Raw genomic sequence first — 14,828 nt, forward strand, 5'->3', positions numbered from 1 at the left:
TCACTACCTGCAGGGGGAAAGCTTCACAAGCGGTGAAGCAGTGCTGCTTGTGTCCCTCTATCTCAGGTGTCTCTCTTCCTTTATATCTTCTCCCTCTCAATTTCTCTGTCCTAGCAAATAAGAGAAGGGGAAAAAAACTTGGCCACCTGGAGCAGTGAGTTTGTTGTGAAGACAACAGGCCCCAGTGATAACCCTTGTGGCAATAAAATCAATTAATCAAAACTAAAAATATGGACTTCACCCCTTGCAAACCACAAACTTAAGATTTTAAGCAAGAGATGTTCCCAAAGATCAGGGTGTTTTTTCATGAAGGAGAGGGAATAAATGTGAGCCATCAATAATAGATGCCTAGAAGCCCACAAAGATCACAGTACCAAAGCTTCCTTCAGTGAGGTAGGGGCCAGGCTGGAATCTGGGTCATGTACATGACAAAGTAGTGCAGTATCTGAGTATGCCGTTGCATTGACCCTGCTCTGCCTTTCTCTGTGCTCACTAGGAACCGTGCAAGTCCCTTTCCATCTCCTGGAAAGAAACAGATCTCAGGAGTTACTGAGCCATCCTGGCCTTCTCTCTCCCTTCTAGGCTTTACCTCACCCAACAGCAAATCCTGGCCTCTCCACCTCCCAAAAGCACTGGAAGCCACTGCTCCTTACACCTTCTTGGTGACCTTCCTTCAGCAGGAGGTCACATTCCTAATAGGTCACCTTCCTACCTGGATCACTCACAGCGCCACCTCCCAGTCCCCTGCATCCATTCTCCACACGCAGCCAGAGGGAACCTGTGAAAATATAGTCAAAGTCACAGCCCGACTGGTTACAGAAACTGCCCGGTGGGACTTTGTGTGATGGTGGAAATGGCTCTGCCTAATGAATGAGCCAGCCACGAGCTGCATGTGATTCAAGCATCTGAAGTAGGTTCAGTCTAGCTAAACAACTACATTTTAAAGTTCACATAGTTTTATTCACTTTAATAGCCACCCTCTATGAGTCTGTGTGAGGCAGACCCTCTCCAATAGGAAAGCATAAATTAGCACATGATTCCAAGGGCAAGGCTGACCTAAGTACATCCTGATCTGGCTGTCTCTACCGAATTGACAAAGGTATTTACCAGGTGTCACAGCAGCCCCCTTCAATGGTGTGTCCTACTGACCTGCCATTTCATGTAAAAATGGCAATACACCCTCATTCCTGAGGTTCAATTCCCTGCACCACCTGCTAGAAAATATAAATTAGAGGGTAGGGCGGTACAGCAGGTTAAACACACACGGCATGAAGCACAAGGACTGTCACAAGAATCCCGCTTTGAGCCCCCGGCTCCCCACCTGTAGGGCATTCGCCTCGCAAGTGGTGAAGCAGGTCTGCAGGTGTCTATCTTTCTCTCCCCCCTCTGTCTTCCTGTCCTTTCTCGATTTCTCTCTGTCCCATACAATAGCAATAACAACAACTTCTTCTTCTAGCGTTTGCCCTTCTTTCGTAGCCAGTCAACAGCGTCAGGTTGAGCCTGATGTAAAGTTTCGAGACCTCCTTTGAATCTGGAGAGGTGGCAGTCGTTGACTATGTGGGTCATAGTCTGTCTGGAGCCACAGGGGCAGTTCGGGTCGTCTCTGGCTCCCCAGCGATGGAACATAGCGGCGCACCGGCCATGGCCTGTTCGATAGCGATTGAGGAGGGCCCAATCATAACGTGCTAGGTCAAAGCCGGGTTGACGCTTGCAGGGGTCTGTGATGAGGTGTTTGTTCTTTACCTCAGCTGACTGCCAACTCTGTTTCCAAGAGACTGGAACAGAGAAGTTCAGTGTAGGCGTAGGAGACCAGATTGGGTGACGAGACGTCAAGCGTTGGACAGGGTAGGCGAAGATATCCGCGTATATTGGCAGGTCCGGTCGAGCGTAGACGTGGGAAATGAACTTAGATGATGCCGCATCCCGACGAATATCTGGCGGGGCGATGTTGCTAAGAACTGGCAGCCGTGGAACTGGTGGTTCCAGAAATGATAAACAACAAGGGCAACAAAAAGAAAAAGATAGCCTCCAGGAGTCCTGGGTCATCTCTCTCACATCACCGAGTGAGTAGCAAGCAGCCCAGTGTCTTTCCTCTTCTCCTCTTTTCTCTCAGATAAGCATGGCTTCCTCTGGTATGTCCCAGATTCACTTCCCTTTCATTGATAGTATAAAAATGAGATTTCTTGTGGCAAACGATTCAGGTCCTAGTGAAACAGGGGTACAGAGCCCTCTGGTTTACTTCCCCTATTGCTTACCCCTCTGGGATTATGAACCAAAATTCTTTTGGGGGGGAGTCAGGCAGTAGCGCAGCTGGTTGAGCGCACATGGCACAAAGCGCAAGGACCGGCGTAAGGATCCCAGTTTGAGCCCCAGGCTCCCCACCTGCAGGGGAGTCCCTTCACAGGCGGTGACACAGGTCTGCAGGTGTCTCTCTCTCTCTCCCCTTCTCTGTCTTCCCTTCCCCTCTCCATTTCTCTCTGTCCTATCCAACGACGACAATAAGAATAACTACAACCATAAAAAAGGGCAACAAAAGGGAATAAATAAATAAATATTAAAAATTCTTTTGGGGTGCAGAAGGTGGGAGTTCTGACTTCTCTGCTAGACATGGGTGTTAGCAGGTCAATTCATACTCTCAGCCTACTTCTATCTTTTTTCTAGTGGGTTAGGGCTAAGGAAGCACTGGTGAGGTCATCTGCCCAAGGAAGTCAGGATGGAATCATATAGTAGCATCTGCAACTTGGTGGCTGAAATATAGGAAGATGAAAAGCAGAACAAAAGGAGACAGGTGGTGGCACACCTGGCTAAGTGCTCATAGTATGGTATGCAAGGACTCAGGTTCAAGCCCCTGGTCTCCACCTGCAGGAGGAAACTTCATGAGTGGTGAAACAGGACTGCAGGTGTCTCTCTCACTCTCTATCCCCCCTCTCAATTTCTCTCTGTCTCTACCCAATAAATAAATAAATAAATAAAAATATAAAAGCAGAACAAAATGTTTGATAAACAAGAACCATGAAGTAGAGTAGTTTTTCATCTGGAAGGACCTTAGATAACCCATTTTTAATGGGCAAAGGATTTGAATCAATATTGCTACAAAAATTGTTTATAGGGAGTCGGGCTGTAGTGCAGCGGGCTAAGCGCAGGTGGCACAAAGCACAAGGACCGGCATAAGGATCCCGGTTCGAACCCCGGCTCCCCACCTGCAGGGGAGTCACTTCACAGGTGGTGAAGCAGGTCTGCAGGTGTCTATCTTTCTCTCCTCCTCTCTGTCTTCCCCTCCCTCTCTCCATTTCTCTCTGTCCTATCCAACAACAACAACAATAATAATAACTACAACAATAAAACAACAAGGGCAACAAAAGGGTGTCATATGCTTTACATTGGTTTGTTCTAGCCCTCCCCCGCCAAGAGAATTGGATCAGTCCAGTTAATTTCGCGGGCCGCTTGGCCCCGCCCCAAGGAACCCCGAGAGAGGGTTCCTGAGTTCGAGAGTGCCAGAGTTGGAGGGTTCCTGAGTTCCGGAGTTCGAGAGTTTCAGAGTTACAGAGTAAGAGAGAGTTCCACAGTGGAAGAGTTTCAGAGGGTTCCCCAGTACGAGAGTTCCTGAGTTCCTGAGTTCGAGAGTTTCTGGGTTACAGAGTAAGAGAGAGTTCCAGTGTGCCAGAGTTTCAGAGGGTTCCCGAGTACGAGAGTTCCAGAGTAAGAGGGTGTTCCTGAGTTCAAGAGTAAGGGAGAGGGTTCCTGAGTTGGAGAGTTCCCGAGTTACAGAAAAGGAAAGAGTGCTTGCGCCACCGCAAAGAGACAGCAGAGTTCTGTTTGGTGATTAGTTTGGTTTAGTTTATGAATCGTTGTTCCTGAATAAAGAAATACAGCTTCCCTGCCCAGCCGTTGTCTCCGCGTCTCTGTTACCCGCCGTGAAGCAAGCCAGGCCGGCAAGAGCCTCCGAAAATTTTAACAACAAAAGGGAATAAATAAATAAAATAAATATAAAAAAAGATTTAAAAAAAAATGTTTATAACAGGGCCCAGGCGGTGGAGCACCAGACTAAACACAGAGTATGAAGCACAAGGACCCTGTGCAAGGATCCAGTTTTGAGCCCTCTGCTCGCCACCTGCAGAAGCGTAGCTTCACAGGTGGTGAAGCAAGTCTGCAGGTGTTTGTCTTTCTCTCACCCTCTTTATCTTCCCCTCCTCTCTCAATTTCTTTCTGTCTTACCCCATAAAAAATGGGAAAATGTCCTCCAAGAGCAGTCAATTTGTAGTGCTAGCACCGAGCCCCAGTAATAACCCTGGAGGCAAAAAAAAAAAAGTACAACTAAGACAAGGTGGTGGTGCACCCAGTTAAGCACACACGTCACCATGCATAAGAACCTCAGCCCCCACTCCCCACTTGCAGAAAGGAAACTTCACAAGTGGTGAAGCAGGTCTGCAGGCCTCTCTCTCTCTCTCTTTCTCTCTGTCTCAATTTCTATCTGTCCTATCAAATAAAAAAATTTAAATAAATTAATTTACAAAAGGAAAAATGAGGGAGTCGGGCAATAGCACAGCGGGTTAAGTGCAGGTGGCACAAAGCACAGGGACCAGCATAAGGATCCTGGTTCAAAACCCCAGCTCCTCACCTGCAGGGGCATCGCTTCAGAAGCACTGAATCAGATCTGCAGGTGTCTGTCTTTCTCTCCCCGTCTCTGTCTTCCTCTCCTCTCTTCATTTCTCTCTGTCCTATCCAACAATGGCAACAACAATAATAACTACAACAATAAAACAACAAGGGCATCAAAGAGGAGATAAATAAATACATATTTTTAAAAAAGAACTATCAAAAAAAGAAAAAAAAAAAAAAGGAAAACTGGCTGCCAGGAATGGTGGATTTGTCATGCCCGCACTAAATTCTAGTGATAACCCTGGTGTCAAAAAACTGTCTATGAAGCACATGAAAAGTTACACAAGGACCTGGGTTCAAGCCCCTAGTTCCCACCTGCAGGGGGGTAACTTTGAAAGTGGTGAGGCAGTGCTACAGATGTCTCTCTTTCTCCTTCTCCCTATCTCCCCTACCCTCTCAATTTCTGGCTGTCTCTATCTAATAAATAAAAATTTAAAAAAACTGGGGCCGGATGGTGATGCACCTGGTTGAGTGCACATGTTACAACATGCAAGGACCCAGGTTCGAGTCCCCGGTCCCCATCTGCAGGGGGAAAGCTTCACAAATAGTGAAACAGTGCTGCAAGTGTCTCTGTCTCTCTTTCTCTCTATCCCCCTTCCCTCTCAATTTCTGGCTGTCTCTATCCAATAAAAAAATAAATAATAGTAATAAAAAATATTTTAAAAACTTAAAAGATATTCAATATTATCTTGGATGGAGCCAGGAGGAATTACGTGAAGTGAGCTAAGTCAGAAAGACAAAGATGAGTATGGGATGATCTCACCCATAAACAGAAGTTGAGAAAGAAGAACAGAAAGGGAAACTCAAAGCAGGATTTGACTGAATTTGGACTATGGTGCCAAAGTAAAAACTGTGGGTTGAGGGTGAGGGTGGATGTTCAGCTTCATGGGGCAGTGGAGGGAGGGGATGGGATGGGACACAGTCTTTTGGTGGTGGGAGTGGTGTTTATGTATCAGGTCACCCCATCGGCTGGGGCCCTAATCAGGGAGTCCTGAGATTCCCAAACAAATATGATGGGCCTAGGCCTCACATAAATCCCTCTCTCCATTGTCACCAGTCATCTCTATCAGGAACACAAAACAGACCTCTTTGTGGGCCCCCATAGGACCTTGCCCTCAACTTGGATCAACAATGGTAGAGAATGTACCATCCTCTGAAGGGAGGCTGGACAGCATACTCTATCTTCCACCTGAGGAAGATGGGCTCTGAAATTGGGGCAGCTTACAATGTTCTTACTCATGACCACAGAATGTGAGATCAGATCTACAGGGATGCAGAGGTCACATAGGCTCCTAAGCTGAATATGGGCCCCAGATCACATCAAATTGATGGGGGTTACAGTCAACAATATGTATACAACTTTCCCATATTTGGGAGCTACTCTCTTCCCTGATCCAGCTCTCTGGTCCTTTTTCCAGCCATGACATCATCTCCCCAGACAATAACTTGGATCCACCTGCATATCAGATTTCAGGCTTAGGTTAAAAGAAAAAAGAAGAAAAAAAAATAGTATAGCTACACGCCCTTTGAAATATAACTAGAATATGCCTACTAGCTATCTACAAAACAGAGACCCCGGGCTGGGTGGTGGCACACCTGGTTGAGCACATACATTACAGTGAACAAGGGCCCAGGTTCAAGCCCCCAGTCCCCACCAACAAGGGGAAAGCTTCACAAGTGGTGAAGCAGTGTTGCAGGTGTCTGTCTCTCTCCCTCTCTATCCAATAAATATAATTTTAAAAATTTTTTTTAAAAAAACAGAGACCCCCCCCAACTCTTCATCTGCATTATTCCAGCCTTTAGGTTCATGATTAGTCAACAATTTGTTTGCCTTTATATGTTAACTCTCTTTTCAGCCACCAGATTCCAGATGCTAGAATGATGCCAAGCAGACTTCCCTGGATAGACAACCCCACCAATGTGTCCTGGAGTCCCACCCCACTAGGGAAAGAGAGAGACAGGCTGGGAGTATGGATCAATCTATCAATGCCTATGTTCATTGGTGAAGCAATTATAGAAGCCAGACCTTCCACCTTCTGTATCCCACAATGACCTTGGGTCCATACTCCCAGAGGGTTAAAGAATAAGAAAGCTATCAAGGGAGGGGATGGGATACGGAGTTCTGGTGGTGGGAATTGTGTGGAGTTGTACCCCTTTTATCCTATGGTTTTGTCAGTGTTTCCTTTCTATAAATAAAATTTAAAAAATTAAAAAAACCATAATGAGTGGCTGGGGAGGTGGCTCAGTGGTGGAACACAGATTTGCATGTATGAAGCCTAAGGTTTGGGCCCTTCTACACGTGTGCTGAAGCAGTGTTTTGCTGCTGTCTTGCTTTCTTGTTAAATGAATCTTTAAAGGAAAAACTCACAATGAGATAACAGTTCATAGTCATTAGGTTGGCTGTAGCCAAAAACATGAAAAATAAATGTTGGAGAGAGAGAGAGGAGATGGAGCAATTAAAACACTGATATATAGTTGGTGGGAATAGAAAAGAGGGCAGCTGGAGAGGGCAGTGGGTAAGTTTGGCAGCTCCTCAAAAAGGCAGAGAGTCACCAACTGAACCAGCAATTCCACATCTGGATACAAACATAAAAACTTGTTTTACAGTTCATGAGTGAAAATATTATACTGTGTAAGAACACAGGTCCACATCCCCAGTCTCCACCTGCAGTAGGGCAGCTTCATAAGTGGTAAGGCAGGGCTTCAAGTATCTTTCTCCCTCTTTACCTCTTCCCTCTCAATTTCTCTGTCCTATTAAAAACAAAAAAGGAAAGAACAAAAAGAGACAAAGAGAGCAAAGCCAGGTTTGAGTCCCTCCAAGAGGAAAGCAAATACTGCAGGTATCCCTCTCCCTCTCTCTCTCTATTCCCCCTCCCCTCTTTAAAAAAAAAAAATGGTGGGGGTGGTAACCAGGAATAGTGGATTCATTGTCTTGTAGGCACTAAGTCCCAGTGATAATCCCAATGGTGACCAAAAAAAAAAAAAAAAAAAATTTTTAATTAGGAAAAGAACTTTTTTACAAACATGTGTGAAAGGGTTACACATGAATATCCAAAACAACAGTATTTGTAACAATCAAAAAAAAGGATCAACTTCAATGATTGGATATGGAAATAAAAACACGGCATTTGCATACAGTGTAATGTTACTTGGTCACAAGAAAGAATGAAGTCCTACAGTATGTGCAAACCATGAAAATACGCTCAGTCAGGAGTCAGGCGGTAGCACAGTGGGTTAAGCACACATGGCACAAAGCTCAAGGACTGGCATAAGGATCCCAGTTCGAACCCCGGCTCCCCACCTGCAGGGGAGTCACTTCACAAGCTGTGAAGCAGGTCTGCAGCTGTCTCTCTTTCTCTCCCCTTCTCTGTCTTCCCCTCCTCTCTCCATTTCTCTCTCTCCTATCCAACAACGACAATAATAATTACAACAATCAAACAACAAAGGCAACAAAAGGGAATAAATAAATATTAAAAAAATGCTCAGTGAAAAAAGAAAAAGACAAAAAAGTCACGTATTACAGGAAATTACAAATGTATGTCAATTTCTATATGTTGGATTTAGAATTTTTAAATAGTTATTTATTTTCATTGAGGGGGAGTGCAGAGAGGTAGAGGGGCTAGAGTTCTGCTCAGCTCCAACATTGGGTGGTACTTGGGGATGGAACCTGGGACCTCTGGGGCCTCAGGAATACGACTCTGGTAGGCTGCCATGTTACTGACTCCCTAGCCCTGTTTTGTTTTGTGTCTGTCTGTTTGTTTGTTTGTTTGTTTGTTTGGGGACTTTTGTTTGATTTGTTTTGTTTTTACCAGAGCACTGCTCAGGGGTGTCTTATGGTGGTGCAAGGAATTGAACCTGGGACTTCAGAGCCCCACGTATGAGAGTCTTTGCATTACCATTATGCTATTTCAACTACCCCTGTGTTTTGTTTGGTTTTTGTTTTATTTTGATTTGTTTTTATATTTACTGACTGATTAATAGAAAGAGAGAGGAAAAAGAGAACCAGAGCATCACTCTGATATATGTGATGCTGAGGATTCACTCTGAGACCTCATACCTGAAAAGTATGAGTCCTGAAAATCCAGCTCTTTACCAGCTGTACCACTTCCCAGACCACTTAAATGACACTTTTTAAAAAAATTATCCTTATTTATTTATTTGGATAGAGATGGACAGAAATTGAGAGGAAGGGGGTGATAGAGAGGGAGGGAGACACCTGCAGCCCTGCTTCACCACTTGTGAAGCTTTCCCCTTGCAGGTGAAGGCCGGGGGCTCGAACCTGGGCCCTTGCACACTATAACCTATGTGCTCAACCAGGTGTTAAATGCCACTTTCTTGAAGTGACAGCCATGCCTGCCTCCCAGGAGACTGTGCCTGAATCAAGCTAGTGACTGATAAACGTGTTGTATGAATGACTGGGTGACCTCAGTCTGGGGCTCCAGCAGCCATTTTGTACCAGCCACGAGGGAGGGAGTCCCCCCAGAGTCTGCAGTAAAAGCCTCTCCCAACCCCCTTGGTTGTCTGGGACACAGGCATAGTTTTGAAGGGTGTTTCCCCAGAGAATCTAAGATCCAGTCTCAGCAAAGCAAACCACCTTAGACTCCTGGGTTTAAAAATCCAACTGTCTAGTTAATAAATGATGCCAGGCTAGCCAGTCTTTCCAGAACGCACCAAGTCTTGGGGTACATACAGCCTGTTCCTATTATGAAGACAAACTTAGGGGGCCATCTAGAAGAGAACAGGGAGGGAGCTTCTCCTTTATGACTGGGACTGCTCAGGGCAGGAGGGCTCAAGTCAAGGCTGGATGGAGAGAGAGAGAGAGAGAGAGAGAGAGAGAGAGAAAGGGCCAGGTGGTGGCGCACCTGGTTAAGTACACACATTACAATGCACAAGGACCAGAGTTCAAGCCCCTGTCCTCATCTTCAGGGGGAAAGTTTCATGAGTGGTGAAGCAGGGCTGCAAGTGTCTCTCTATCTCCCCCTCTACTCTCAATTTCTCTCTGTCTCTATCTAATCAATAAAATAAAATAAAATAAATAAAATAAAAATTTAAAAAGAGATAGAGAGCACAAATGTGTACGATGGAACCAGAGCATCATCTGGCATACATGATGCTGGGAATTGAACTCAGAACATCACACCTGAAGGTGCAATGCTATATCCATTGCACCACCAACCAGACATTGAGAGTATTTTTTTAAAAACAGTAGTTTACAAAATTAGAGATTTTAGAGGAATAATTTCACACACACTCATACACATACACAGTGTATATAAGTCACCACATCCTCTACCAAAGTCCTGTACTCTATGCCGATAAACACCAAATTTCTCACAGTCTAACTACCTTTTTTTAAAAGAAACCTTATATTTTATTTTTTCCCTTTTGTTGACCTTGTTGTTTATCATTGTTGTTATTGTTGTTATTGCTATAATTGTTGTTGAATAGGACAGAAAGAAATTGAGAGAGGAGGGGAAGACAGAGAGGGAAGAGAAAGACAGACACCTACAGACCTGCTTCACTGCCTGTGAAGCGACCCCCCTTCAGGTGGAGAGCCGGGGGTTAGAACTGGGATCCTTACGCAGGTCCTTGCACTTTGCGCCAAGAGCACTTAACCCACTGCACCACCGCCCAGCTCCCTATAACTACCTTTTTTTCAAGTTCATTTGTTTTAGTCATTTATATTCCAGATATGAGCAAAGCCACCCAATAGTTATCTGCCACATTTTACTTATTTCACTTTAGTATATTCACCTCCAGTTCCATCAGTTTTGTCCTAAACAATACAATCTCTGTCTTTAAATTGTAGGGTGATAGGCCATTGAATCTATTAATATAACCACAATTTTTATTTAATTTAAAATTTTTAAACTATATTTCTTTACTGGATAGAAATAGCCAAAAATCGAAAGGGAATGGGGAGATAGAGAAAAGAGACAGAGAGATACCTGCAGCACTGTTTTAACATTTGTAAAGCTTTCCCCCTGAAGGTGGGGGGGGGAGGCTGGGGGCTCAAACCTGGGTCTTTGAGCATTGTAACACATGCACTCAACCAGGTACACCACCACCCAGCTCCCTACTCACAGTTTCTTTATCCAGTCATCTGGTATATCAATGAGTATTTAGGTTGCTTCCATATTTTGACTATTGTGAAGACAGCTGTGAGTGTTAGGGTGCACATATCCCTTCTAATTAGTGTTTTCACATCTTTTGGATATATGCCTAGCAGTAGTATTGCTGAATATGTTATTCCCATTTTTAAGGACCATACAATTTTCCTTAGAGGTTGTACTAACTTGCATTCCCACCGACATTGTACCAGAATTCCTTCTTCTCCATACTTGTCAAGTCCTGTTTTGTTGATATGAGCCCATTTCACACGTGTAATGTTTGTGGTTTCAATTTTTTATGTCTCCAATGACATGGACTATTTATTTTTTATATGTCCGTAAGCCATCTGAATGTTTTCTTTAAGATTTTATTTATTTATTAATGAGAAAGATAGGAGAGAGAGAAAAAGAACCAGTCATCACTCTGGTACATGTGCTGCCGGGATTGAACTCAGGACCTCATGCTTGAGAGTCCAGTACCTTAGCCACTGCGTCACCTTCCGGACCACGAATGCTTTCTTTAAAGGACTATCTTCAGATCTTTCTCCCACTTTTTTACTGGGCTGCTCGTTTTCTTGTTGCTGTCGAGCCATATGATTTATTTATGTATTACCAGTAGTGTACTGTTCTGCTCTAGCTTATGGTGGCACTGGGGATTGAACTTGATGCCTCGAGCATGAAAGACTTTTTACGTACCATTATGCTGTCTCCCCTGCGTGAGCTATATGATTTCTATATAGATTTTCTAAATCAATCCCTTGTGGGATGTGCAAATATCTTCTTTCAATTGGTAGGCTGCCTTTTTCTTAGGAAATTTTGTTTAAAGCACTCAGCAAGTGCTGGGCCCCTGGGCCCCTCTTGGAGTCCTCCAACCGAATTGCTTGCACACAGTAGCGCACAATGTGGACTGAAGAAATGCCGGTGCTGTGCGCTCATAGCACTAGCTGACAACCGAACGGAGGAGGGTGGAGGCGCATCCCGAGCTTCCGTGGGGCAGGAACCCGGCTCCGCCCAGGGTGGAAAGGGGCGGGCTGGATGTTCCCAGCTGCACCCAGATGCAGCCCTGCCCTTGGCGTGCCGTGGTTGGCTGCGGCTCAGGGGCCTCTGATTGGCCACCGCAACCTGGCGCAGTCTCTGATTGGCTGTAAATCTGATGGGCGAGGTCTCCTGCGGGCACCGCCTCCGCGCCGGGTGCTGGGTGGTCATTGGGCGGCGTGATCTCCCCGCGGTTCCGCGGCCCGGTGCCGCTGCCGCCAGAGGAGCGCAGCCGGCGGGCAGAGCGAGTGGCCATGGCGGCTGCGGAGGACGGGTCAGGACAGCAGTCGGCGCTGGACGAAGACGAGGCGGCGTATTGCCGGCGCTGGGGCGCGCAGCATGCCGGGGCCCGCGAGTTGGCCTCGCTCTACTCTCCAGGTAAGACCTCTGGGCCTGCAATTGCCAGCCTGTTCTGCGGACGGAGACTTCGGTTCCCGTGATGGGAAACCCTGCCTCGGGCCCTGATGCAGAATTCCAGCCTTGGCTTCTCTCTTGCAAATAGCACTCGCAAATACGGGGGCCCCACCCTAGAGCCCTTTCCAAGCCCAAGCCAAAACCTCAACCCCGGGACTTTGTGCATGCAAAAACAGACCCCAGATCAAGGAACTTGCTGTATCAGCACCCTGACTACAGACAGAGCTTCCATCATACCTCCAGGTCCAGATCCCAGCACAGGCATCTGCGGCTGCAAAGAGCGACCCTAGACTTAGGCACCCCTACCACAGAACCTGTCCCAAGACAGAAGCAGCTTTTCATCTACTTGCAGTGCCCATACCAGGTTCTCCAGATGCTGAATTGACACTTTAGAGCCTCGTCTGCATCCCAGCTTGGGCCCTGGCAGCAGATAGCACCCTCAACCCCCTCCCCCCAAATCTGGTCAGTCAGCTCCATTGTTCTAGAGGCCTTAACTCAGTGCCACCCCTACCCCCAACCCAGCTCCAGACACCTCCGCCCCCCAAACCTCATCCTAGTTATAGCCTAGTTATCCTAGTTTATAGCCTCTGTGGCTATAAAACCACTACCCCTTCTTTTCCCACCACTCCTTACTATGGTACACTGCAGAGTGGGAAGCATAAACATTACCTTGTATTCTGAAGTCCCAGGTAGTGAAGGCACTGCAGTGCCCCCAGTTCAAGCTTCTCAAATACATAAATCCCAACTCCAGTACTTCTCCCTATTAGAACTTGAGGTTAGCGCATCTATAATTCCCAAATCACAGCCTTGAGATCTTTGCTCCTGCCCAGCACTCAAGCCCAGCTCCCTGCCCTCTTCCAGCTGTGCCTGTCAGTCATGTCCCAGCAAGCCCCAGCTTCTACCCCCTTCTATGAATTCCAGTGGAACTGCAGGACTTTCCTTGCCCCATCCCAAAGGGCTGAATACCCCTAGGGGTTATAGAACTGCCTTTGAGAACTCCAATGTCAAACATCCAGAGGCCTTCCTTTATGCCAGGGGGCAGCAACATCCAGAGGCCTTACTTTATGCCAGAGGGCAGCTAGCTACCCTGCACCACCTTTGCTCCGGCATGAGCTTCTTCCTGCCTGGGCATAACCTGCTGCTGCATGACTTTGAGCCATTTGCTTTTTCTTTGAGTCCTGTATCACCAGAGGCCTTTCATGTCATGTTCTGGGTGTGATTTGTTTTCCCAACCTGACTTAAGCACTTGACCCTGATTTCTTCGACCTGCTTCCCAAGCACCCAGTCTATAGATTTAAAATCTCTTGTGCCTGGGGCTGGGTAGATCTCATAATTGTTATGCAAAAAAAAAAAAAACTTGAGACACCAAAGATCATAGGCTCAATCCCTAGCACCACCATAAGCCAGAGCCAAGCAGTGCTCTGGTAAATAAATAAATCCCCCATTGTCTTAAGGGCAGACCAGCCTTGGCATACTGACTCTGCTACTTAGCCTTGTGACCTAGACTAAGCTAGTTTCCTCCCATCTAAAATGGGCACAGGATAAAGTGTATCTGCTCCTCAGCATAGTCGGGAAGAGGAAGTGAGGTCATCTCTGATGCAGTGCCTGTGTGTAGGGGCTCCCTATCCTTAACCTAGCCTGATCTTTCCTGTGTTTTTTGAAGCAAATTGCCTCACACACTTCTCTGGTACTAGCTGAGGCCTTTTTCTTTGATGCTCAGCTCTGCCCACTAAACTCTACTCTCTCTCAACCGAATCAACCCCTGGTATTCTGAGCCTTCAAAGGGCTCACAGGCCCCTTAGTATTCTATGACTGTACCTTTGTCTAGTTGTGACATCCCCAAGTACCTCTCCTTTTTGTTGCCAATGCTCAGTTCTGTCATATGGTGGTGCTGGGTAATGAACCTGAGATACCTTAGGCACTGAAGTCTTTGCATAACCATTATGCTATCTCCAGCAGCCCGCCTCTTGTTAATCACCAGCCACACAGGGAACAGACAAACATTCTGGTGCCCCAAATCTCCCGAAGACCATATCTCCTAACCTGCAGTCGGGTCCCCAGGGGAGAGAGTATGCACGTGTGTATGGGGTGGGGACTGGACTGACTGGTTTCTCCAAATTTCACAGACTTCCCTTTGTCTCCCTGTGTCCCCCTGCTGTGTGGTCTTGAGGAAATACCTTGACCTCTCTCTGCCCTATGAAGTGAGGGGCTAGGTGTGTATTGAACACTTTAGTCCCAATCTACTGTGGGGGGGGGAGGGGGGACGGTGGCCGATGTGATGAACAAGATAAGTAAACTGGAGCTGGTGTTTTCGTATCACACTAAATAAGGGTACTACCTCACTTACCTACTGGTGGCAAGAATTATGGAACAAATATATAGCAGGAAGTGGAATGTTGGGGGTAGTGACATTCTAGAAAGGAGACAGTTAACTGAACAGGAAGAAAAGACCTGAAGGGAGGGAGGCATGATGATATTTGAAGAACTGGGCTAGAGCCAAGGCAAGACAGGTGCAAAGGCCCTGAGGTGAATGTGTGCCTGGAATGCTTGTGGAATGCCGAGGAGGCCTATGGACTGGAACAGAGTGAGCAAAGAGGAAAAAAAAAAAAA

General features: G+C 46.3%; 1 protein-coding gene across 2 annotated transcripts in view; it reads left to right on the forward strand.

Moving 5' to 3' along the window:
- The first annotated feature begins 11,964 nt into the window (after positions 1–11,964).
- Positions 11,965–14,828, forward strand: part of PEDS1 (plasmanylethanolamine desaturase 1) — a 28,276-nt gene continuing 25,412 nt past the window's right edge. The window contains exon 1 of one of the 2 annotated variants that reach the window (XM_060185516.1): positions 11,965–12,182. In XM_060185516.1, coding sequence (XP_060041499.1) covers positions 12,059–12,182 — 124 coding nt within the window. In that variant the 5' untranslated portion in view covers positions 11,965–12,058. The remainder of the gene's footprint in view (positions 12,183–14,828) is intronic. The other variant, XM_007533151.3, reaches the window with a different exon arrangement.

Source organism: Erinaceus europaeus, chromosome 1, assembly GCF_950295315.1.
Source record: "Erinaceus europaeus chromosome 1, mEriEur2.1, whole genome shotgun sequence".
Lineage (NCBI taxonomy): Eukaryota > Metazoa > Chordata > Mammalia > Eulipotyphla > Erinaceidae > Erinaceus > Erinaceus europaeus.